The 24,978-nt window shown below is 35.5% G+C and overlaps 1 protein-coding gene across 1 annotated transcript; it reads left to right on the top strand.

The window, feature by feature from the left end:
- The first annotated feature begins 5,466 nt into the window (after positions 1-5,466).
- LOC101892397 (uncharacterized) lies at positions 5,467-24,868 on the top strand. Its single transcript, XM_020037511.2, has 5 exons — positions 5,467-6,372; positions 12,143-12,759; positions 20,756-20,846; positions 23,131-23,546; positions 23,613-24,868. The coding sequence occupies exons 1-5, from the start codon at positions 5,752-5,754 to the stop codon at positions 24,106-24,108; spliced, it is 2,241 nt and encodes a 746-aa protein (XP_019893070.2). The 5' UTR covers positions 5,467-5,751; the 3' UTR covers positions 24,109-24,868.
- Positions 24,869-24,978: the final 110 nt, after the last annotated feature.

Genomic DNA, 24,978 nt, shown 5'->3' with positions numbered 1-24,978 from the left:
GAGCAAGGTCACACAGAAAATATGTGTCATTGAATATCTCTTCCTCTTTTTCCAAAAACCCTAACCTACAACATAATAATATTTGGAATTATCATTTCCATAGCATGTAAAAATACATCGATTTGACAGCTGTGAATGTTTTCTTCTCATTGCTTTAAGGCCTTGAATTAAATATAAAATAAAAAAAGAAACTTTAAAAATATTGTTCCTATTGGAGTACAGTGACCTTCAGTTGGTTTTTTTCAATTCCAATTGGAAGGCCAATAAAATTATTTTAAAATAATTCAAATAAATTTACGTGTTTGTAACACATTTCCAGAACACCTTTACATTTCTCAGAAAAAATAAATAATTCAAAATTCTAATAAAAGAAAATGGAGAGGCACACTCTTCTCCCACACACACACACACATATACGCCTATACTCACACACGGCATTTAGCCTATCAATCATAATTCTCCAGAAGGCAAAAGGCATTTAAAAAAGTATACTTCGAATTAAATTATACAACAATTCTACACTCATACATATATATGTGTAGGTATTTACACATACACATCCACATATTTAATTGCCCACACATGTAGGTGACTAGGTCCCACTTTAATGGCCACTTGAACTTCACTCGAAATTTAGACCACCAAAAAAAACACAAATCCTTTTTAAAAGAAACGGAAGCAATAAAACCTGTCCAAGAACTGTCAATTACGAAGCCAATGCCAAATGAGTGACCATTCATCAAACCAAACAACAACAACAAAAAAAGAAAAAAACCACAGCAATTATGTCACTGACATTGAAAATAAACATCATTCCTTTTGTATGTGTGGTGTTTTTTTTATTCTCTTCTTTTCCTACTGAACGTATTATGACCATGGGTTACAGGAAGTCCATTGGCTCGTTTTTTTTGCCTCTCCGCATTGATTCCAAAAAAAAAAAAAAAAAAAAAAAAAAAAAAACAACGACCTAGCAATGAATGTGTACCCCTGCTTATTATTTATTTCATTTGGTCAATAATTTGCATAAACAAGTCTCAGTTGGAGTAAATCAAAACTTTTTATGGTCACAACTAAATATAGTAACCCCGCCAGCGATGGGGACAATGGCGGCAATGACCACATACGTTACATTTACGACTTGCTTTTTTTTGGGAAATCAAAGTGAAGTTCCATTTAGTAGTGGCTTCGGGGAATTGTATGTCTATGTTGTTCCACCAATACACCAGGTCATTTCATTAACAATTCCCTGTAAGCCATTCGGACATCTCAGCGTATACTTAACACAAACAAATTTTATTATGTAGCCCCAACCATGTACGGTTTTATATACAGGGTGAGAGTATAAAAGCAGCTAAGTTCGGCCGGGCCGAACTTTTAATACCCTCCACCATTTCGAAGGGCTATACTAAGACGTGGACCTGCATACGAAATTTTTTGTCATAGGCTGTAGTACCCATTACGAACTTCAAATACGAAATTCGAAATAATTCCGGTAAATAATGTCGCAAAATTCATGAAAATATGGAGTATCGAGAGGTACCGTCATATGGAGGCTATACGAAGACGTGGACCTGCATACGAAATTTTTTGCCATAAGTTGTTAGTACCCATTACGAGCTTCAAATACGAAATTCGAAATAATTCCGGTGAATAATGTCGCTAAAAACATCAAAATACCGAATATTGGGGGTTACCGTTATATGGGGGCTATACGAAGACGTGGACCTGCAGGGACAAGTTTCTGTCATAGGCTGTAGTATTCATTACAAACTTCAAATACCAAATTTGAAATAGTTCCAGTAAATAATGTCGCTGAAATCATCAAAATACCGAATATTGGGAGGTCCCGTTATATGGGGGCTATACGAAGACGTGGTCATGCATAGACAATTTTCTGTCACTGACTGTAGTTCCCATTACGAACATCAAATACCAAATTTCAAACCATTCCGGTGAATAATGTCTCTAAAAATCATCAAAATACCGAATATTGGGAGGTCCCGTTATATGGGGGCTATACGAAGACGTGGACCTGCACAGACAATTTTATGTCATAGGCTGTAGTATCCATTATGAACTTCAAATATTAAATTTGAAACGATTCCGGTAGAATAGTGTTGCTGAAATCGTAAAAATACCGAATATCGGGAGGCACCGTTATATGGGGGCTATACGAAGACGTGGACCTGCATATAAAATTTTTCTGCCTTAGGCTGTAGTATCCATTTCGAACTTCAAATGTTACATTTGAAACAATTCCGGTGAATAATGTCGCTAAAATCATCAAAATACCGAATATAGGGAGGTAGCGTTACATGGGGGCTATGCGAAGACTTAGGCCGGCATACAAAAATTTTCGTTGCAGGCTGTAGTACCTATTACGAACTTCAAATACGAAATTTTAAATAATTCCGGTAAATAATGTCTCTAAAATCATGAAAATACCGAATATCGGGAGGTACCGTTATATGGGGACTATACGAAGCTCTGAACCTGCATACACAATTTTTTGCCATAGGTGTTAGTACCCATTAGAATCTTCCAGTACGAAATTTGAAACGATTCCGGTGAATAATTTCGCTAAAATCATGAGAATACTCAATATCGGGGGGTACCGTTACATGGGGGATATACGAAAACGTAGATCGACATGGCCCGTTTACGAACTTACCCGCCTACTGGTAAACTATGCATGTATCCAACATTTTAGCCTTCTATCTCAAGTCGTTCGAAAGATAGAGTGATTACAACAGACGAACATACAGATATACATCGCTAGATCGTCTTAGAATTTTACGCTGATCAAGAATATATATACTTTGTTGGGTCTGACATGAGTATTTCGAGGAGTTACAAACGGCATGACAAAGTTAATATATCCTTCATAGAATGGTGGAGGGTATAAAAACTGCAACAAAGTCAAACGCCATAATTTTTAATTTTTTTAAAATTTTATTGAATAAAAAAAATATCGGAAATAGCATCACATTTTAGAATAAGTTTAGTTTTGTTCGAATTGGTCACCTTTGGCACGAATTATGACCTTCAAACGGCCAATGAAAGCCTCACACGCTACCCGAATGTTGCTCTGCGGTATTTTGGACCATTCCCGGCGAAGCACTTGCTTGAGGTGATTGACACTTTGGTATTTTTTAGTGCCAACCTTGCTTTCCCAAAATACTCCAGACACAATAGTCCAACGGATTGGTATCCGGAGATTTTGGTGGCCATTGTGCGCTGGAAATGAACCTCATTTTGTAACCATTCTTGGGTGGCGCGTGCTGAGTGCGATGGTGCTGAGTCCTGTTGGAATGTCCAAGGTCGGCAGCCAAAGTGTTTGCGTGCCCAAGGCTTTAATACACCCTCCCGAATATTTTCGCTATAATATTGGGCATTTATTCTGATGCCACGGTCAATTAATACGAGCGGAGAGCGACCATCGGCTGTTATGGCGGCCCACACCATCACCATGGCCGGCGCTTGAGTTCTTGTGGCCAACCGAAGGTGCACATTTTCAGCTGACCTCTTTGGCAAGTAAACACGATCATTTTGTTTGTTTACAAACTGCTGGACAACGAATGTTTTCTCATCGAAGACGAAGGCCAAGCGAAGCAACTCTTTGAGTCTATTTTCTTTCTGTTACGGTGTAAGTTATTGCCCTTCTTGATGACTTTACCTCGAGCTCATTTCTCAATATTTACCGAATGGAATATTGCGATATGTTCAGCTCACGAGCCATTTTTCGGCCACTGCGACGCGGATTTCGATCAAGTCGTCGGGCTACGCTACCAGTATCACGATAAAAAGCGATGGTACATGACACAAAAAATTTATTCACATTTAAATGCAGGAGTGCTCTAACGATAGCAACTTGTGGTTCTCCAGCCAAATATAAAGAAATCACACTATCACGCTTGAATTCCATTACGAATACTTTTTTTTCTGGAAAATTATCATCAAAATGCTTTTATACGATGGTAAACCATATAATGAGCTGTCACTGGAATAATTTTAACAGCTGTCGGACGAGAAATGACAGCATTCTGAAGTTGGTTGCAGTTTTTTCATCTCACCGTGTCGATAATTTTATCTGCTGTAGTGGATATTTTTTTTTCAAAAACGTGGGTAATTTTATCCACAAACGTAGATAATTTTGTCCACAAACGTGGATAATTTTATCCCTAGACGTGGATAGTTTTTTCCACAAACGTGGATAACTTGATCTGCAAACGTGAATAAATTTATCCACAGACGTGGATAATTTTATCCATAAACGTGGATAATTTTACACAACTCTGGATAATTTTATACACAAACTTGGGTAATTTTATCCACAAACGTTGATAATTTTATCAACAAACTTTGAAAATTTTATCCACAAACGTGGATAATTTTATCCACAATCTTGGATAACTTTATCCACAAATATGGATAAGTTTATCCAAAAACTTGGATATTTTTATCCACAAACGTTGATAAAATTATCCACGTTTGGGGATGTTTATCCATAATTATCCAGAAAATTTATAATTTATCCAAAAAAATAGATAATTTTTTTTTAGAATAATTTTATCCATAAATGTGGATAAATTGATCCACATACGTGGATGAGTTTATTTACAAACATATAAAATTTTATCCACAAACTTGGTTAATATTTTCCCCTACAGTGGATAATTTCATCCGCAAATGTGGATTATTTTATCCACAATTGGGGAGTTCACAGTAATTCCACAATCCAGGAAGCTGTCCATTCTGTCCTGCTTCCTCGATTCATAATATCGTGTTATTACTGTACTTTCATTTTTCAGAAACATTCATTTTTAATAGAGATTAATTAGAAAAAAAATAGCGAATCATAATTAAGTTCCAGTCATATGCTTTAATTTTGGCTCTCACTCTCTTGTGCTCTTCTCACAATTGAGATTCTCATTCTCTCTCGCACATACTCTTGCATTTTCACTCTTTCTCTCGCCCCACCATCTGACTTCGATAATTCTAGTAATGCGGTTTTCGCTCTAATCGCATTAAGGCATAATCATAATTTAGCCATTTCATTTAGAATATGGAACCCCGGTGAGAGGTACGACTCCAAACAGCTGTTTTCATGTTTTTAGCTTCTTACTTGGAATTCCTGCGCAATTTCAAATACCGGCCAATCTATGATGGGGGTCTCCTTACATTTCAATATTTTACTACTAACTTGAGGTTAGTTTGTGCTCCAAAACTTGGAAAGAGGGACTGGAAGACGAAAGGACTCAACGACATGTGCCGAGTAGCCCTTTCCCATGTCTCTCTATTTTTGTGTTGTTTTAAGTGTGTGTGTTTGATTTTCTGTTGTATTGACCATCGGCATTTTTTTTTTTTTGTTCTTGTCCTTTTTCCATGTCATTCGTTAGCTTAGCTTCAACACGCTAACTAAAGTTAGCCACACAACTTGTCTGGTATCGCGTTTGCTGTGAGAGCATGTGTTTTGGTCATTTCGTGACAAAGAGTTGACCGTTGAACAACACTCGCGGCGGTTTCGCATTCGAAAAACGGAAATAGTGCGACCCGGCTTTTCCTACCACATTTTCAATATCGATTATCGCAGTTATACCGAATTTTCTCTCTGTTCCTTTATAGCCATTTGTTTGTTCGTTTGTGTGAGCGCATAAAATGGAAGCCCTTATCGGTTTAAATCTACAACAAAATGTTCTATTCAAATAATAAATTCAATAACGAAAATATAAAAAACAAAATTAACGAATAATGCAAAACGTGGACTTTAATAAGGAAAACGAAAATCCACAGCACTTCCCTTCCAACCCTGAGCACACAACCAGCAACAACAACAGCAGCAGCAATTCAAATCCCTCCAACGACAATTCCCAAAAACCCCCAGAAAAAGAATCCATTGCAGAAGAGGAACCCACGACATCTAACCAAGGAGCAACCAGACCTAAATTTTCTTTCGCCTCGGATTATACACCCTCTCGTCACTTCACCTCATCGTTTGCAGCACCCCCGGCTTCCGCACCATATTACTACGATCCAAATTTACCCTCTACATCATCACTATCGGCTTTCACCGTTCTAAATAACGACTACACTTCATCTTCATCGTACCTCGCCAACAAACCGAACGCCATAGTGCACCCCATACGACGTTCCGAGGAAACGGCATTGCCGAAAAATGCAAATCTACTTGGCCGTGATCTCAGGATCAATGGTTATTCGACGAATGCTGGACTGTCGATAACCCAACCGGCCTACAGTCGTGATGTACAAAAGTTTGCCGAGGAGCTAAAGCGTAAGCTGAGCTCATTGGATTCGAGCATTGCTGGCAATCGGGATCTTAGCTTGTCGAGGTTTAAGAACTCTTCACAAAATGTAGGTTTTGAAAATTCTCTGAATTAATATTTCAAATTTTTGGTTTGGGGAGAGTTTTGCGGAGAAATGCTATGGAGTTCGAAATTTATGGAAATGTCAACGAGGATATGTTTTCAGATCCATTAAAATATTTAATTTGATTTGTCAAAATGTTATTAAATCTGCCAACATAGGTAGTTTTTGATTGAAGGAGGATTATTTTTGGCCGATGTTAAGCCTTCTTTAATAAAATTGACATAGACACGCTTCAATTTTTCAAAATAGCTTTTCAAAAAAATTTATAATGTCCGTCAAAAAACTGTTTTTAGAGCTTTTTTGACCGAAATCCATTTTACTGATTCGCCGAAGTATCGAAATTGATTAAGATTAAGATACAAATTCAAAGGGAGCATCATAGGCATACGTAGCCGAGAGAAAAAGACAGGCTTTCGGTTTTGTCAACCCCAAGAAAACTATTTAGTATTAACAAGTAAAAAAGCACCTAAGATCGGCCATGTCGAACTTTTCATACCCTCCACCATTCGGAAGAAACTTGAAAGATTACAAAAAAATCCATCGGAAAATACCGCTCAAATGAAAACCGTTATATAGGGGCTATACGAAGAGGTGGTCCTGCATAAGTAATTTGTGCCATGGGCTGTAGTAACTGTTCCGAACTTTATATACGACATTTGAAACAATTCAGGTGAATAAATCTCAAAAATAACATCGCAAAAAATACGGAATATCGGGATGTGCCGTTATATACGATGTCGTGGACCTATATAGACAATTCTCTGTTAGGGTATAAAATACTCACAAGGAACTCCTTGTGTGAATTTTCAGACAATTCCGTTGAAAAATGCGGCTAAAATTATCATAATACCGAATATAGGGGGTAAAGTTATATGGGAGCTATACGATATTGTTTACTTATATAGACAATTCTCTTTCAGGGGATAAAGTACTCACAAGGAACTTCTTGTGTGGATTTTCAGGCAATTTCATTGAAAAATGTGGCTAAAATCATCAAATGCCGAATATCGGGAGGTGCCGTTATATGGCGGATAATCGATATCGTGGACCGATATCGCCCATCTTCGAACTTGAACTGCCTGCAGACAAAAGACAGATCTGTGCAAAATTTTAGCTCCCTATCTTAATCCGTTTTGACTGTAGCGTGATTACAACAGACGGTCGGACGTACTGGGTTAAATCGTCTTAGAATTTTACGCTGATCAAAAATATATATACTTTGGTGGGTCTAAAATTATTATTTCGATGAGTTACAAACGGAATGACGAACTCAATATACCCTCCATACTATGTATGGTGGAGGGTATAAAAATCCATTAGAATATTTTCGTATTCGTATTTGAAGTTCGTAATAGTAGTACCTATGACGGAAAATTGTCTATGCAGGTTCACGTCTTTGTATAGCCCCCAAACAACGGTACCTCCCTTCATTCGGCATTTTGATGATATTAACGACATTATTCTCCGGAATTGTTTCAAATTTCTTATTTGAAGTTCGGAATCGATAGTCCCATATCGTTTAGCTCCCATGTAAAGGTTTTCTTTTGAGCGGTGTTTTTCAATGGATTTTTTTAATTGTCAAGTTCCTTCCGAATGGTGGAGGGTATAAATAGCTGACCACCAGAGGTCAAAATATTCAAATTCTAACATTTGTGTCTAAAAAATAGTGGATTTATTTAAAAAAAATGGTCCTTAAGTTTTTTAAAAATACACAGTTTTTGGTACTTGAAATTATTATTCAAAAAACTATTATTTTGGCCCCGAAAAAATTTTGATGAATCTACGATTTTTTATAAGAATATTCACAATTTTAATTTCGAAATTGTTTCCTTGTTTTTGGTCCTTGAAATTTTTGCCTTAATAATCTTGGATTGATTTAAAAATTAAAGTTTTTTGGTCCTTAATTTTTCTTCAAATTCCACTTATTTTGGTCTTGACTATTTTGGTCCCGATTTTTTTTTTTTTGTGAAATCTAAGATCTTTTACCCGAATTTCTTAAAAAAATCTACTTTTTCACAAGAAGGTCCTTGAATATTTTTTATTCAAAATCCACGATTTGGGTTACCTAATTTTTGACATTTGATTTTTTAACACTCACGATTTTGGTCCTTCAATACTTCCGCTTTAAACAAACGATTTTTGATTTTTGTTAGCGATCTTTCAGCTTTAACATTTTTTTAAATAATCTATGATTTTTTTTTTTTTTGTTAGAAAGTTCAGGATTTTTGGTCCTTATTTTTTTTCATGAATGTGGTCAGGAGACTCTCAAAATCAACTAGTTTCGATCCTTGTGTTTTTTTTTTTTTTTTTTTGAAATCAACAATTTTTATTCGGAAAGTCATTAGATTAATTAATCACTAGTTTTTTAAATTTTAGGATTCCTGGTCCTTCAATTTTTCTTTATAAAATCCACCATTTTTTGTCATGAAGGTAAACTTAAGACTTCTTGTTCAGTAATTGTCCTTGAAGCTATTATTATTAAACATGCAGGTTCTTTTTTTTCTTAAACCCACAATTTTCGGTTCGGAGGTTTCCGAAATAATGTTTTTTTTTTTATAAATTCAAGATATTTGGTCCATGATTTTCATTTTTTTCCTATTTTTTATAAGATACTTGTAAATTTCCTTCTAAAAAAAGTCCAAGTCTTTTGTTATGTTTTCTTAAACACAATCTACGATTCATGATCAGTAGATGCTTGACAATTTTCTCATAAAAAATTCAACATTTTTGTTTGAAAGTTCCTGAACATTCACGATTTTTGATCAAGAGGTTCTTCGAAAATTTTCTTAAAAGTCTTCGATTCGTGGTCAGATTGACTTTTCAAAAAAAAATGTCATGTTCAAAAGTCATTGAAATTCGTTCCTTAATCAATGCAAGATTTTGGATCTTTAAAATTTATTTTAATCTAAGGTTTTTAACCAGAAGGTCCCTATAAATTTTGTCCCGATGTCTTTTTTCTTTTCAAAACCATGTTTTTTGGTCGGTAGACTTTAAGAAATAAATATAAATACATTAATGTCTTCCAGGATGTCCTTGGAATATATTTCTCAAAGCTCCACGATTTTTTCTTAAGTCCTTGAATTTTTTGTCATAAAAACTGTGATTTTTGGTCAGAAAGTCCTTGTAATTTGTTTCTTAATAAAATCTAAGATTTTTAAGCAAAAGGTCCCTGTAATTTTTTTTCCTTTCAAATCCACGATTTTTGGCCCGAAGATCCTAGAAAAAATGTTTCGATAAATTAATATTTTTCAGGATGTCCTTGAAATCAATTATCAAAATTCCACGATTTTTTATTAAAAAACACGATTAAATGGACTTTGGATGGTAGGTGGTAGGTCCTTTTCCTTGAATTTTCAAATGGTCCTTGTAATTTGTTCCCTAATAAATCAAAAAATGTTGATCCTTACAATTTTTTAAGTCTATGATTTTTAACAAGAGTGTCCCTGTAAATGTTGTTGTATTTTTTTCTTTTCAAATTGGCGATTTTTGGTCCGAATATCCTAGAAAATAGAAAATAAATTCATGTTATTGGATAGAAGTCCATAAAATTAATTTCAAAAAAATACCAGATTTTAGATCAGGACAACTTTGAAATTGATTTCCTAAAAAATCAACGATTATTTTTCAAAACGACACAATTTTTTCCTAAAAATCCGTGGCATTGGAAATTTTTTTTCCTAAAAATCCTTGGCATTGGAAATTTTTCTAACAAAAACTAAACTATTTATTGAAAAAAAATCTTCAAAATTTACCAATTTTGGTCTTGGAGTCCTTCAAAAATTGTTCCTTGGTATTAGAAAGATCCTTAAAATTTGATTCTTAAAAATCCAAGATTTTTGCCCATTGGCTCCTTGAAAAATATCTTTCTTAAAAATCCACGAACACTTGAACATTTTTTTTTTTTGAAAAATTCAAAATGTTTGGCCAGAAAGTCCTTTAACAATATGTCTACATAATCCATTGAGAAATATTTTTAAAAGATCGCCGATTTATATAGCCTGGAATTCCTTGAACAATACGATTTCATACTCATAATGTTTTATATTAAAACCAAGTATATTGAGCATCAAGTCCTTGAAAATATTCTTAAAATTATCGCGAATTTTTCATAAAAAAAAGTCCGTCAGAGGGCCTTTAAAATTTTATTTTTTTAATTCACGATTATTGGTCAGGAGATCCTCTAAATTTATGAATTTCACCAAATTTTGGCAAAATGAAAAATTTTTCTTAAATTTTTTTTTGTCAGGAAGAACATGAATATTTATCTTAAATATACACGGTTTTTGAAGATCTCTAAAAACTTTTGTAAAAAATAACGAGTTTTTTTTTTGTCAGAAAGTTGTTAAGTTCTTGAAGAAATATTTTTTAAAAGTCTTCATAAAAATTAGAATTTTTGGCATAAAGTCCTTGAAAATACTCCTCAAATTATCGCGAATTTTTTCATAGAAGAAGTCCGTTATGTTGGGCTTGGGGTCCTTAAAAATTGATCATTGGGCCCCTAAAAATGTTATATTTTAAAACCACGATTTTTGGTTAAAAATCTTATAAAGATTACAAATTTTGGCAAGCGGACCCTGAAAAAAATGTTCTTAAAAATACACGATTTTTATCAGGAAGTCCTTGAATATTTTTCTTCAATGTACACGGTTTTTGAAAAGGAGATCTCTAAAAACTTTTTTTAAATCTGGGAATTTTTTGTCAGAAAAAAAGTAAACATTTCTTACATAAATCACAATTTTATCCAAGAGGTCCCTGAAGAAATATTTTAAAAAAGTCTTCAGAAAAAAAATCAGACGCACTATGGTCTTACAAAATTCAAAACTTTTGAGCATGAAGTACTAAAAAAGTCGCAGAAAATCAAAATCAAATCAGAAAATCAAAAAAAAAAATCAAATTCTTAAAAAAGTTTTATGATATTTCAAAAGGACGGGTTTTTGTTCCATGAAAAACATTAAAAAAAAATCCCAGATATTTATAATTTTTCATTTTCAAAATTGACCTTGACCTAATGTGGGATACGGTGTTTTCTAATATTTTCACAAATTTTAAGGGATATACCGGAAGGATGACATATTGGAATGTTAGAAATTTGGCAACATCAGTGTCTAATACCTTTTTTGGAAGAAATACATTTTTCAAACTTTGGAGAAGAAACAAAGTGAAAAACTTCACCTTGCATCCCATCTTTACACTAGACTACGAATATTTTGTTTGACAGGCTTTAAGAAAAATTGAGATTCATTTTTTATATTGAAAATATTGACTTTTTATGACGAAATTAAAAAAGGAGTGGCCGATCTAGCAACCAAACCCTAGTGCATCCAATATCTACCCCATAAATATTTTAAGAACCTTTTTTTAAAATGTCACCTCATAACACTCGTTTCTCCTATACTCTTCCAGCAATTAGCTTCAAATAGATTCATTGAATATCAATCACTCAGACTCCGCAGGCAACACTCTACCCCTGCAAACCCTTTAGCAAATAAATTTACTAATTGCGCGTTTGGACAATTAACCTATCAGTTGGCCTTTCCATAACTGTTGGCATTTCCTAATTAAACTCCCCAGTCTCCGGAAAATTCAACCAAAACTCAAATAAACTCCCCATGTATCATCAGTTCTTTATTTGGAGAACCCAATTCATTTAACCTCAAGTTCCTTCATATTTTATTTATTTTCCTTTCGTTTTTTGTATTTTCCACTATTTTTTTGGTTTTCTTTTGCGTCTCCGTTTGACTTCTTCGACTTTCAGGGCAGCAATCAAGAAACACTTAACCAGCGACCGCTTTTCATTACCACTGTGCCGCGTGGCATTTTCCTACCACCGCCAAAAGAAGTTGCGCTCCTTTCGCCGACACGTAAACGGCAACTGTATGCGTACTCCTCACATCCGGTCGTCTATCGGGGCAATGAGCCAACGTCGTCTCTGTACTACCAACACCAACATCACTTCAGTCGGCTGCCCTATCCTGACCAAACGCAAATTATCCACAAAATAATAATCAGAAGCCAAAATAGCCAAGAGAAACCACAGCAACAACAACAACAACACCAACACTACACAAACCGAAACTCTTCGATAACAATGGCCAAGGACAAATACTCCAACACTTTTACGGCAGGCTCCACAAATCCCCCACGTGGGGGTGCAAGCGATGGCGGGAAGGGAGGTGGTAGCGGCATTGTTGGAGTTTCGATCGCCAATTCTGATAAGGATTCGTCGAAAACTTCTTTACGTATAAACGGTGTCAGGGGGCCAACGTATGCATCCTCTTTGGCGACGGGTAACGCTATATCACCCCCCTTGGGTGGCATAAGTATTAGCAAACAACAATTCCAACAACAACTCGAGCTCAGTCGTTCGAAAAGGTAACATTGTTTCTTTCTTGAATTTTATGTGTGTCGTTCAGTTTTTAAATGCGAAATATTTTAAGTCAAAACGAGTTAGGATATTTGAAGGATGTAGGACGTTTTTCTTATGAGTACTTAAAGGTTTTGATTTTATGATAAAGTTTAGAGACCCAACCGCTCTCATATGAAAAGACCAACTGAGAAGACTCTCTTTTCTTCTTGGGGATGAAAAGGGTCTTCTATGAGAAGACCCTTCGGTCTTCTATGAGAAGACCTTCCAGGTTTTCTATGAGAAGACCTTCCAGGTTTTCTATGAGAAGACCTTCCAGGTTTTCTATGAGAAGACCTTCTAGGTTTTCTATGAGAAGACCTTCCAGGTTTTCTATGAGAAGACCTACCAGGTTTTCTATGAGAACCCCTTCCAGGTTTTCTATGAGAAGACCTTCCAGGTTTTCTATGAGAAGACCTTCCAGGTTTTCTATGAGAAGACCTTCCAGGTTTCTATGAGAAGACCTTCCAGGTTTTCTATGAGAAGACCTTCCAGGTTTTCTATGAGAAGACCTTCCAGGTTTTCTATGAGAAGACCTTCCAGGTTTTCTATGAGAAGACCTTCCAGGTTTTCTATGAGAAGACCTTCCAGGTCTTCTATGAGAAGACCTTCCAGGTTTTCTATGAGAAGACCTTCCAGGTTTTCTATGAGAAGACCTTCCAGGTTTTCTATGAGAAGACCTTTCAGGTTTTCTTAAGCTCTTCTATGAGAAGACCTTAAGCTCTTCTATGAGAAGACCTTAAGCTCTTCTATGAGAAGACCTTAAGCTCTTCTATGAGAAGACCTTAAGCTCTTCTATGAGAAGACCTTAAGCTCTTCTATGAGAAGACCTTAAGCTCTTCTATGAGAAGACCTTAAGCTCTTCTATGAGAAGACCTTAAGCTCTTCTATGAGAAGACCTTAAGCTCTTCTATGAGAAGGCCTTAAGCTCTTCTATGAGAAGACCTTAAGCTCTTCTATGAGAAGACCTTAAACTCTTCTATGAGAAGACCTTAAACTCTTCTATGAGAAGATCTTCTGGTCTTCTATGAGAAGACCTTCTGGTCTTCTATGAGAAGACCTTCTGGTCTTCTATGAGAAGACCCTAAGCTCTTCTATGAGAAGACCTTAAGCTCTTCTATGAGAAGACCTTAAGCTCTTCTATGAGAAGACCTTAAGCTCTTCTATGAGAAGACCTTAAGCTCTTCTATGAGAAGACCTTAAGCTCTTCTATGAGAAGACCTTAAGCTCTTCTATGAGAAGACCTTAAGCTCTTCTATGAGAAGACCTTAAGCTCTTCTATGAGAAGACTTTAAGCTCTTCTATGAGAAGACCTTAAGCTCTTCTATGAGAAGACCTTAAGCTCTTCTATGAGAAGACCTTAAGCTCTTCTATGAGAAGACCTTAAGCTCTTCTATGAGAAGACCTTAAGCTCTTCTATGAGAAGACCTTAAGCTCTTCTATGAGAAGACCTTCTGGTCTTCTATGAGAAGACCTTTTGGTCTTCTATGAGAAGACCTTCTGGTCTTCTATGAGAAGACCTTCTGGTCTTCTATGAGAAGACCTTCTGGTCTTCTATGAGAAGACCTTCTGGTCTTCTTCTATGAGAAGACCTTCTGGTCTTCTATGAGAAGACCTTAAACTCTTCTATGAGAAGACCTTAAGCTCTTCAATGGGAAGACCTTAAGCTCTTCTATGAGAAGACCTTAAGCTCTTCTATGAGAAGACCTTAAGCTCTTCTATGAGAAGACCTTAAGCTCTTCTATGAGAAGACCTTAAGCTCTTCTATGAGAAGACCTTAAGCTCTTCTATGAGAAGACCTTAAGCTCTTCTATGAGAAGACCTTAAGCTCTTCTATGAGAAGACCTTAAGCTCTTCTATGAGAAGACCTTAAGCTCTTCTATGAGAAGACCTTAAGCTCTTCTATGAGAAGACCTTAAGCTCTTCTATGAGAAGACCTTAAGCTCTTCTATGAGAAGACCTTAAGCTCTTCTATGAGAAGACCTTAAGCTCTTCTATGAGAAGACCTTAGGCTCTTCTATGAGAAGACCTTAAGCTCTTCTATGAGAAGACCTTAAGCTCTTCTATGAGAAGACCTTAAGCTCTTCTATGAGAAGACCTTAAGCTCTTCTATGAGAAGACCTTAAGCTCTTCTATGAGAAGACCTTAAGCTCTTCTGGTCTTAATTGAGGCCTTCACATTCATATGTATGTACGCAATGAAATCCCATCCAATTCAAACTTTCCACTTTTTAATTCTTATCTGAAATGGATCTACAATTGTAGAAATTCAAAATAAATAATTGAGCTGTATGGGGACCATGCATGTCAAAGGATGAGCTCCACATTAATATTTAAAGGTTATGCGTGCTTCCATCGCACCAATCCCTACAACCAACCAACCAACCAATGACTCCCTACAACAATTTTACAAAATATAGGTTAATAAAATATTAAAAACATGTAATTATTTTGTTTTCAAATCATTACTTCGGTGTCCTAAATTCAAATGAACAACAACAATAATAACAACCGTGATGATGATGACAATTTGGGAAATCAGGACAATACTCAGTCCCTGCTCACTTTCAGTTTTGTTAATAGACATAGCGGAGCTTTCCTATCTTCCATGGGCACATGTGAGAGTAGGAAGTTATCATGTATGTAGATTTGTGTCATATGCGTCAATCACGGAAATTCCATAGCGCATAGAAGTCAGACGTAAAACCCCCAAAAGTATTGTCGACAAAATCTCCAAATAACCAATGGCCGAGTTTTGTTAAACAAAAGTCAAACATTTCCCTCATTTGACATGACTAATAAAATAAAATTATTCACTTGATATGATATTTTTGGTTGTCTGTGTGTGAGAGTGTATGTGTGTGTGTGTGTTTGCCATTGCCCTAGGGTATAGGTGAATGTCCTGCTAATCCGTAATAAGTCTTAACCATTTTTTTTGACTTTAATTTTGTTCTCTTTTCGTTGGGTGGTGTTTGTTGAGGTTTTCTGTTGAAAATGAACAAAAGAAAATGTACAACTGCCAAGTTGTAGGAAACTTGACGTTAAACTAATGCAAGGTTTTCGCAATTTACACTTCAGTTTTAGCCAAAAAGGAAATGTTGAATTTTTCATTTGCAAAAAAACTAGCCATTTGGATTACACTGCAGGAAAAAAATTGCCAGATGAGGGAGGATGGAAATGTTTAAATAAAATTGTGGAGAAAAATTATTTTTGTGTTGGTGGGAGACTAAAATGGTACAATTAGTACTAAAAGTTACTATACGGTACAGTACATTGATATTGAGATAAGAGATGTGTCCTCAAGTAGTCATTATTGATTTAAAATGGTGGGGTTAATTCTGTGTTCTAATTTTAAATAGAGCTTGAATTTGAATATTGGTATGCTACTTTTTTCGAAAAAGTTATACAAAAGTAGTACTAGGACCTAACACATTGACTTCGATTGAGCTACACAAAAATCTGCAAAATTTTAGATTTTCGAGGGAGCCTTGACAAGCTATGTACTAATAAAATATAGGCACTTCCTGACCGAACATTAATACTTATTAAGAAGCCATGAATATATGTCTGATATTCTTCAAAGAAAGATTGCGCTTAAAATGAAATAACTTCTAAAACTCCAATGATTGCGCTTAAAATGAAATAACTTCTAAAACTCCAGGATAATGGCTCACATAATCCCTGATAAAAAAAAACTCAGAATAATGACTTAATTTTTTTTTAAATAAATGACTAGCTTTTAGCAAAAATGAAATTAAAAATCCACATTGAATGCCTTGAGAATTGGGTAAGAAATTCAAAATAGTACAGTTACTCCTTGAAAACAATTCTTTGGAAAATCCTCAAATTTTCTTCGTCCCTGAACCTGCAAAATAAAGAATTTTACATTTTTGCAGTTCTGGAAAAGAGGAATTATAGATCAGATAGTCCTTCGAAAAATATTCAAAATCCAGTTTGAACAAAATTTTTTAAGAAATATAAATTTCGTTTTTTTTTTGTGGTTGTTGACAAAATCAATAAAAAATCCCTAATTATACCCTCAGCCATATGGGTAGAGTGGCTAAATATTATTTGATACGTCCAAAAAGTGACTCATGGAAATGACGTTTTTAGACCGTAGGTCTCTTTGGACCAAATCAATCTCAGGATATTTGGAGTCGATCTAGCGATGTCCGTCCGTCTGTCTATCTGGCTGGCTGATTTGCACAATATCTCTTGAAGGGAGTATCCTATTTGGTCCAAACTTGGTACATTGTAATATTATTATCAATCTTTGACCGAGTTCGGAGATAGGTAATATCGGCCCACTCCTTTTGGTAACTCTCCCACAAAAGGTCGAAATTTTTAAAAACATATTTTACCCCACAGAAAGAGAAAAGAATATCCGATTTTGCTCCAACTTTGCAAATTCTAATATTTTCATTCATTCTACGTCAGGTGCGAAAATGGGCTATATCGGTCCACTACATCCAGTACCTCCCCCCAAAGGGTCAAAATGTTGAATAATTATAACTCTTATAAAATATGATGTACTAGTCCGATTGTCATCAAATTACATACATCACAATATTTTTATTTACCCAAGGTCTTTGTGTGAAAATGGAATATATCGGTCGACTCCTGCTGGTACTTCCTCCACAAAAGTGTCAACATTTTCAATACCCATAAAGCTCAAAAAATTCAAAATTAACATTAAATTCCATTCAGCCATGGCACATCTCAATATTTTTATCAGCACAAAATCTGTTATAAAGATGGTAAAGATCGAACCATTTCTTCTGGTAACTGCCCCAAAAAGGATCAAAATTTGAAATAATTACAACTCTCATAAAATGCGAAATAAGCATCCGATTCTCCTCAAATTTCGCACGGATAAAGATATATATGGGAGCTATATCCAAATCTGAACCGATCTCGATAAAATTTGGCAAAGATATTTCTGAGCTGTATTTGATATATTTCCCTGAATATCGTTGTTACGGAGTGCATATTACGGTTGATGAATAATATATATGGAAGCTATAGCTATATCTGAACCGATCTTCACCAAATTTAGACTCAATTCGGTCGTAAGTGCCAAATTTCATCCCATTTGGACAAATATTAGACGTTTGGTGCACAATAAAAGGCAAATCGGACGAAGTTATATATGGGAGCTATATCCAAATTTGAACCGATCTCGATAAAATTTAGCAAATGTATTTCTGAGCTGTATTTGATATATTTTCCCAAATATTGTTGTTGCAGAGTGCATATTATGGCGGCGGTGGACAAAAATAACAAATCGGATGAACAATATATATGGGAGATATAGCTATATCTGAACCGATTTCGATCAAATTTAGCATACATATTTTCAGGTCCAATCTGATCGTACGTAGAAAATTGCATACAATTCGGGCTGATATTACACGTTTGGTGCACAATAAAAGGCAAATCGGACGAAGATATATATGGGAGCTATATCTAAATTTTGACCGATTATCTCCAAATAGGGTTCGTCCTTGGGCCAAACAAATGATCTGTGCGAAATTTCATCTCAATCGGGCAATAAATGCGACCTGTACTTTGTTTACAAAAATGCATGGACAGACGGACGGACGGACAGACGGACGGACGGACGGACGGACGGACATGCATAAATCGACTCAGAATGTGATTCTATGCAGATCATCAAAAGGAACTATGGGTCTATCTCGTTTCCTTCTGCCTGTTACAAACAAATGCACAAAGACATAATACCCTGACCACCTTGTGGTGTAGGGTATAAAAATGGTAGGACCATTTCTTCTGGTACCTCCCCCACATAGGGTTCAAGATTTTGACAAACAAACGCTCAAACGACACCAGCATCCAACTCTCTTCAAATTTCACACCCATGCAAACATTTTTTGTAACACAAGGGGGTATACAAATGCTTAGACCTGCATTGACAATTATCCGTCATAGGCTGTAGTACCCATTACGAACTTCATATACGAAATTCGAAATTATTCTGATGAATAATGTGGCTAAAATCATAGGAATACCGATTATCTGGGATACTGTTATATGGGTGCTATATTAAAACGTTGACCTATATACATAATTCTCTTCCAGGGGGTAAAGTACTCAAAAGGAACCTCTTTTTATGGGGTTTTTGATAATTGAATTGAAAAATGTGATAAAAAAATCATCGAAATAACGAATACCGGGGGTACCGTCTATGTCGTGTACGTCTATCCATTTCTGGGGATAAAGTACTCAGAACGAACTCCTTGTGTAGGATTTTGGACAATTTCATTGAAAAATGTGGCCAAAATCATTAAAATACCGAATATGGGGGTTACCGTTGTATGGTGGCTACAGGATATCGTGGGTGGGCTATATCGACCCACGATATCTTCGAACTTGACCTGCCTGCAGACAAAAGTCTGATCTTTGCAAAAGTTTAGCTCGCTTTGATTACAACAGACTGATGGACGAGCGGATGGACGGGCAGAGCTAAATCGCCTTAGAATTTTATGCTGATCAAGAATATATGTACTTTGTTACCTAAACTTTAAATAATAAATTTAATTGGTTTCTTTTTTTAACCATTGACAAACCAAAACATTAAAATCCACGCATTCCGTTAAAAATTTTAGTAAATTAATTTGAAAAGCCTTAGAATTGATATGGCTTATTACATTGGGGCTACACGTGCCAAAAATACCCATATTTTCCCTTTATGCCTTTGCAATTTTCTTCCAGTGCACTTCACATCAAAAATCATTATCCAACATGTCATAGATTACAACGTCCTCGCGTCCACTAACTGTACAAAATACACCACAACTGTTATGTCTGTATTGACTTCCGGTTTTAGAAACTATTTGAAAATAGCAACAAAAAAACAAAGTAAAATAAAATAAAGAGTCCAGTGCAAAATGTTGAACAAAAATTTGCATAGGTCGTGAGTTCAGAATAGTTTTTTTTCTCTGTTCATTTCAATTGAACAACAACCTTCTCCAAGGAATTGTGTGTGTGTGTGTGTGTTTTTCTAGGGCCTTTCTTTTTTTAAACTTGCAGCCTATAATATTCCCATCACATGTTGCTGTGAGAATGTTAGTCACTGTATGTACATATATATGAAAGTAATATACATCTATAGATATATATAGAGAATTGGCGATATTAGGATGTTCCATAAGCAAAGATTTTCAGTTTTAAGTCAAAATGAGGTTTAGAAGTCTCCTAAAAATACGTTACTATACAATTCTACATTTCTTTTCTTGTAATTTCTTTTAATTTTATGAAATTTGTAATTTGTGTGGCTTTATCTTCAATTTCACTTGTGGAATGTCTCTATTTGTTGGAGAGAGAGAGAGAGAGAGGGCCACCCATAATCTTTCTCATCTATAAACTGAGACCTTTTGTAAGTGAATTTACCCAATGTTAAACTTAGTGTAAGTGAGAGAGATTGTGGGTGACTCTCTCTCTCCACAATAAACAGAGACTGTCCCCAAGAAAAATTGAAGATTAAGCCACGGGTTAAGCCATTATTAGATATTAAGCCATTACACACTAGTGATTTATGTTTAAATAAAACAAACGAAAAAAGAAGTTTCTTCATCAAAAACATATAACGCTTCAGCTTCTTTAACTTAAAACGCCTAATCAAAATATAATCTTAAATGCTAAACATTTTGTGATGATATAAAATTTCTTTAAATCACACCCTAATAAAGAATTTCCTTACCTCATTTAAATACGGTAACTGAATGTTCCTCCGTGGAAAAAAATGATTGTTTTTCTTTTAGATTTTTTTTTTGCAATTTCATCCTCACGAAAGGTCATCGTTTTATCGCTGTGTGTTCTTGAGATTGCTAAGAAGGAAAATTTATATTTATTTTGTGTTAACTTGTAATTAATATTCTAATTTGTTGTTTCGCCCTTCTCCCCCCCCCCCCCCCCCCCCATCCCTGTCCATTTTCTATACTTTCAGAGAAAACCCACCAGCCGAACCATACAAAAATATAATGTATGACCGAAGAGTCGTACGAGGCAGTAATTATGGAGCCACAAATGCCCTCTTGGTAAGTAGTAACGAAAGATTTTTCTTCAAACACTTGAAGGTTAACCCTAAGGTTATTGAAAGTCATTTAATTTGCTAATTTGTTTTGAGATTTAGTTCTAAGATAGGTTTGGGTAATGGGTGCGCTCAAATTTGGTAGTTATAATAAAAAATACATTTCACTACAGTATAAGAAAGAAATTGCCAAATTACGTCAGAATTAAACCAAGCCATAAACAAAGTTCGGAACTTTAAATACCATCCTCCATTTGAAAGTAATTTGAATAATGAACAATGAAACCCGTTATAAGAAGATAATTACATAAGTTGTTATCTGTCATATGCTGTAGTACCGATTCCGTATGTGAGCTATACAAAGACTTGGACCTGCATAGAGAATTTTCTGTCATAGGCTGTAATATCCATTACAAACTTCAAATACGAAATTTGAAACAATTCTGGTGAATAATGTCGCTAAAATTATCAAAATACCGAATATCGGGAGGTACCGGTATATATGGACTTTACAAAGACTTGGACCTGCATAGACAATTTTCTCTCATAGGTCGTAGTACCCATTACAAACCTCAAATGCAAAATATAAAATAATTCCGGCGAATAATGTCGCGAAAATCATCAAAATAACGAATATCACGAGGTACCGTTTTATGTGAACTATACAAAGACTTGGACCTGCATAGACAATTTTTTGTCATAGGGTGTTGTACCCATTACAAACTTCAAATACGAAATTTGAAAGAATTCCGTTGAATAATGTCGCTAAAATCATCAAAATAACGAATATCGGGAGGTATCATTATATAGGGGCTATACAAAGACGAAGACTTGCATAGGCAATTTTCTGTCATCGGTTGTAATACGCAATATAAACTTCAAATACGAAATTTGAAAGAATTCCGTTGAATAATGTCGCTAAAATCATCAACATACCGAATATCGGGAGGTACGGTTGTATGGGAGGCCATACGAAGAAGTGGACGAGCATTAACAATTTTCTGCCATAGGTTGTAGTACTTATTACTAACTTCAAATACGAAATTTGAAACAATTTGGGTGAAAATGTCCCTAAAATCATCAAAATATCGAATATCGGGAGGTACCGTTATATGGGGGCTATACGAAGACCTGGACTTGCATACGCGACTTTTTGTCATAGGATGTAGTACCCATTAAGATCTCCAAATTGCAAATTTAAAATAGTTCCGGTAGAAACTGTTGCAAAAATCATCAAAATAACGAATATTAGGAGGAACAGTTATATGCGGACTATATCAAAACTTAGACCTACATTGACAGTTCTTTGCAAAGACGTTTCTTACATAATGAGAACATATGCTGCCAATTTACAGCAAATTTGGTAGCTAAATCTTCAAAAAAAACCTTAAATCTGTCGGTACAGTTATATGAGGGCTTTACCAAGACGTGGACCTATGTAGCCCATTTTCCATACCAAAAGCCCTGCAGAATAAACACACATCTGAGTAAAATTTTATCAACCTACTTTATTTCGTTCGAAAGCTAGAGTGATTTCCTCAGACGGACAGACGGTCGGACATAGCAAAATCGACATAGAATTTTATGCTGATCAAGAATATATATCCTTTGTGGGTCTAAAATGTATATTTCGAGGATGACAAACTTAATATACCCTCCATACTGATTGATGTTGGTATAAAAACTTAATGTCAAACCTAAAATATTGACGTACGACGAAAGGCATATTTTAATAAAATAATAAAAAATCTACCCTTCATCTTAGGCAAACGTTCTCGGTGCTGTTAGATCTTGTGTAGTCCTCGAATGGCGTTTTATTTTAAGTCAGTCTTTAAGGATCAAAACCCCAGAATAACCGGTTTAAAAATCTTACCAAAACCTTAAAATTACCTCCCACATGGATTCTGTACTAAAACGGAAACTGACGCTGACAATTTCCTGTAATGAATTTAATGCTAATTCGATTGAAAATGCGGGATAATAATCATCTATCAGTACTGTCCATAGTACCATGGAACTGTCCTTAGACAACAATATTATTTTTATAACATATTTTTTTTCAAAACTGCAATGTAGGTCGTTTGGGTTTTTCGCACCCCAGGGGATGGTGTCGGCCAGACTACTTGTGGTCAAATTAATTGCATTTGGCATGTTAAGCATTCATTAATAACCACTCTTACAAATGTGACAGAAATTGAAATTTTATTTACAAAGTGTTACGGCAACCAATCAAATAATAACATACTTTTTACCCATTCTCCCTCCCTCTCTCTCCCCCTCCCCGTTCACAGAGTGACTATGATCCCTTTGACAAGGCGGCCGAATTACGCAGACGTCAGGCATTGCGTAAAAAGAATGTTAGCCATCGAAATCAACGAAATGTGTTGGGCACTCCACCGCCAGTCACAGGACGACGCCATGAGGATGTACAAACCGAAAAGTATCTGGAAGAATTGGTAGCAAGGCCACCCGAACAATCGGTGGAAACCCAAACAGATCTGTTTCTGGAGAAACCTCCAACACCACCCTATGTGCCGGCCAAAATTGGTGTTGATGTGGCCACCGAAATATGTGATGGTGAACTCTTCCAGTTCGATGAAGAAGCCCAGCCAATTATTGATGCGTTGGTGGATAGTACATTGGAGTTGAGCATATTGGAGGTGGCCCATGAAAGAGAAATCAATCACATACGAGAGAAACAAGCAGAGTAAGTACCCCAAATTGAGATTATTATAACATATGTAGCACTAATTAATTTCCCCTTGTCTCCCAGACTTCTTGCCCAACGAAAAGCTGAATTGGCCGAATTGCGTCGCCTTGAGGCCGAGGAGTTACGTTTACAGGCCGAAAAGGAAAGACGTCTGCGACAAGATGAAATTGCCAAATCCTTGGATAATGATATGCAACAAGAAGTCACCGCCGCCAAATTGTTACAAGGCCACATTGCCAGCATTCTACCCGAAATTTTGGACAATCTCGAACCTGCCACAGATGCTGCCAAGCGTGAAAATCTCATGGAAACTCTTTGTCCATGGCTATCGGCAGAAGTGGCTGAAGAAGTTGGCCACATTGTGGACTCACGTGAAATTCTTACGGTCATAATACAAGAGATTATCAAACAACGAGCCGAGATCTATGCCGACTACAAAGAACCATCCGCACCGCCATTACCCGAAGTCCATGGCGAAGAGGAACATCAAGAAACATTGACAGATGCCATGGAGTCTTGTGAAACGGAGTCTCATCAGGAGCCAAGTCAAGAAGTTTGATAGATTGTCGAAGACCTTGTCTCGTAGAAGCCAGCTCAATTATAACAAACCTACATACATATATTTTTTAACAATATACATACCTATACCTATATTTAGCAATTAACTAACCACTATAGCTTATTATGTTTATAAGTTTTGTTACCAATCACATGCGCTCTCTCTATCATTGTCATTAACTTTCGTTTCAAATAGCTCTCAAAGAGCAATATTTGGAAAGCAGTCAATGGATCAATGATAGTACTGTGTTGTCATCAAAATTATTAAAATATATTTTTTATGTTTTGAAAATTGTTGAGAAAACGTAAACTTTTTCGCAGGAAACATGCAATTTCCAATTTCACCACATGTCCCATTATTCACAATTGAAGATGGCAGTTAAATTATCAGAATTTACCAGGATTTTTTCCATTGCCGGGGAGTAATTGTAATTTATATTTATATAAATTTCAATTAACTCAATTAACAATTGTAGAATAATTAAAAAAATTGAACTCACTACTATGATACATTTTAACATCCTGTGTTATTTCCTTGAGGTTTGATCATCATATATTCGAATATAGGAGGAAAATTTTGGTTTGTTTAGTCCTAAAATCTCAATTTTCCGGCATAATTTTACACTTTAAATTGTGATTTAATTTCTTCTGTCATCTGTCGTTTGTAAAATAGACGATGCTGAAATTGGAGGTTCATGAATGTTTTCCTAAAAGGTTTGAGTTGAAATTTAGTAAATAAATGTAAATAGATTGAAAAATAATTTTAATGGTTTTTAATTTTGAGCCACAATGACATTTTTTTAACCAGAAATCCATGATCAATAATTGCTGAGTGGGCCCAATGAAAATTAGGAGCTTCCGTTTTTAATTC

The sequence above is a fragment of the Musca domestica genome, unplaced genomic scaffold, assembly GCF_030504385.1.
Source record: "Musca domestica strain aabys unplaced genomic scaffold, Musca_domestica.polishedcontigs.V.1.1 15, whole genome shotgun sequence".
NCBI classification, from domain to species: domain Eukaryota; kingdom Metazoa; phylum Arthropoda; class Insecta; order Diptera; family Muscidae; genus Musca; species Musca domestica.
The sequence above is the reverse complement of the archived record's forward strand: the minus strand, read 5'-3'. Positions and strand labels throughout refer to the sequence as shown.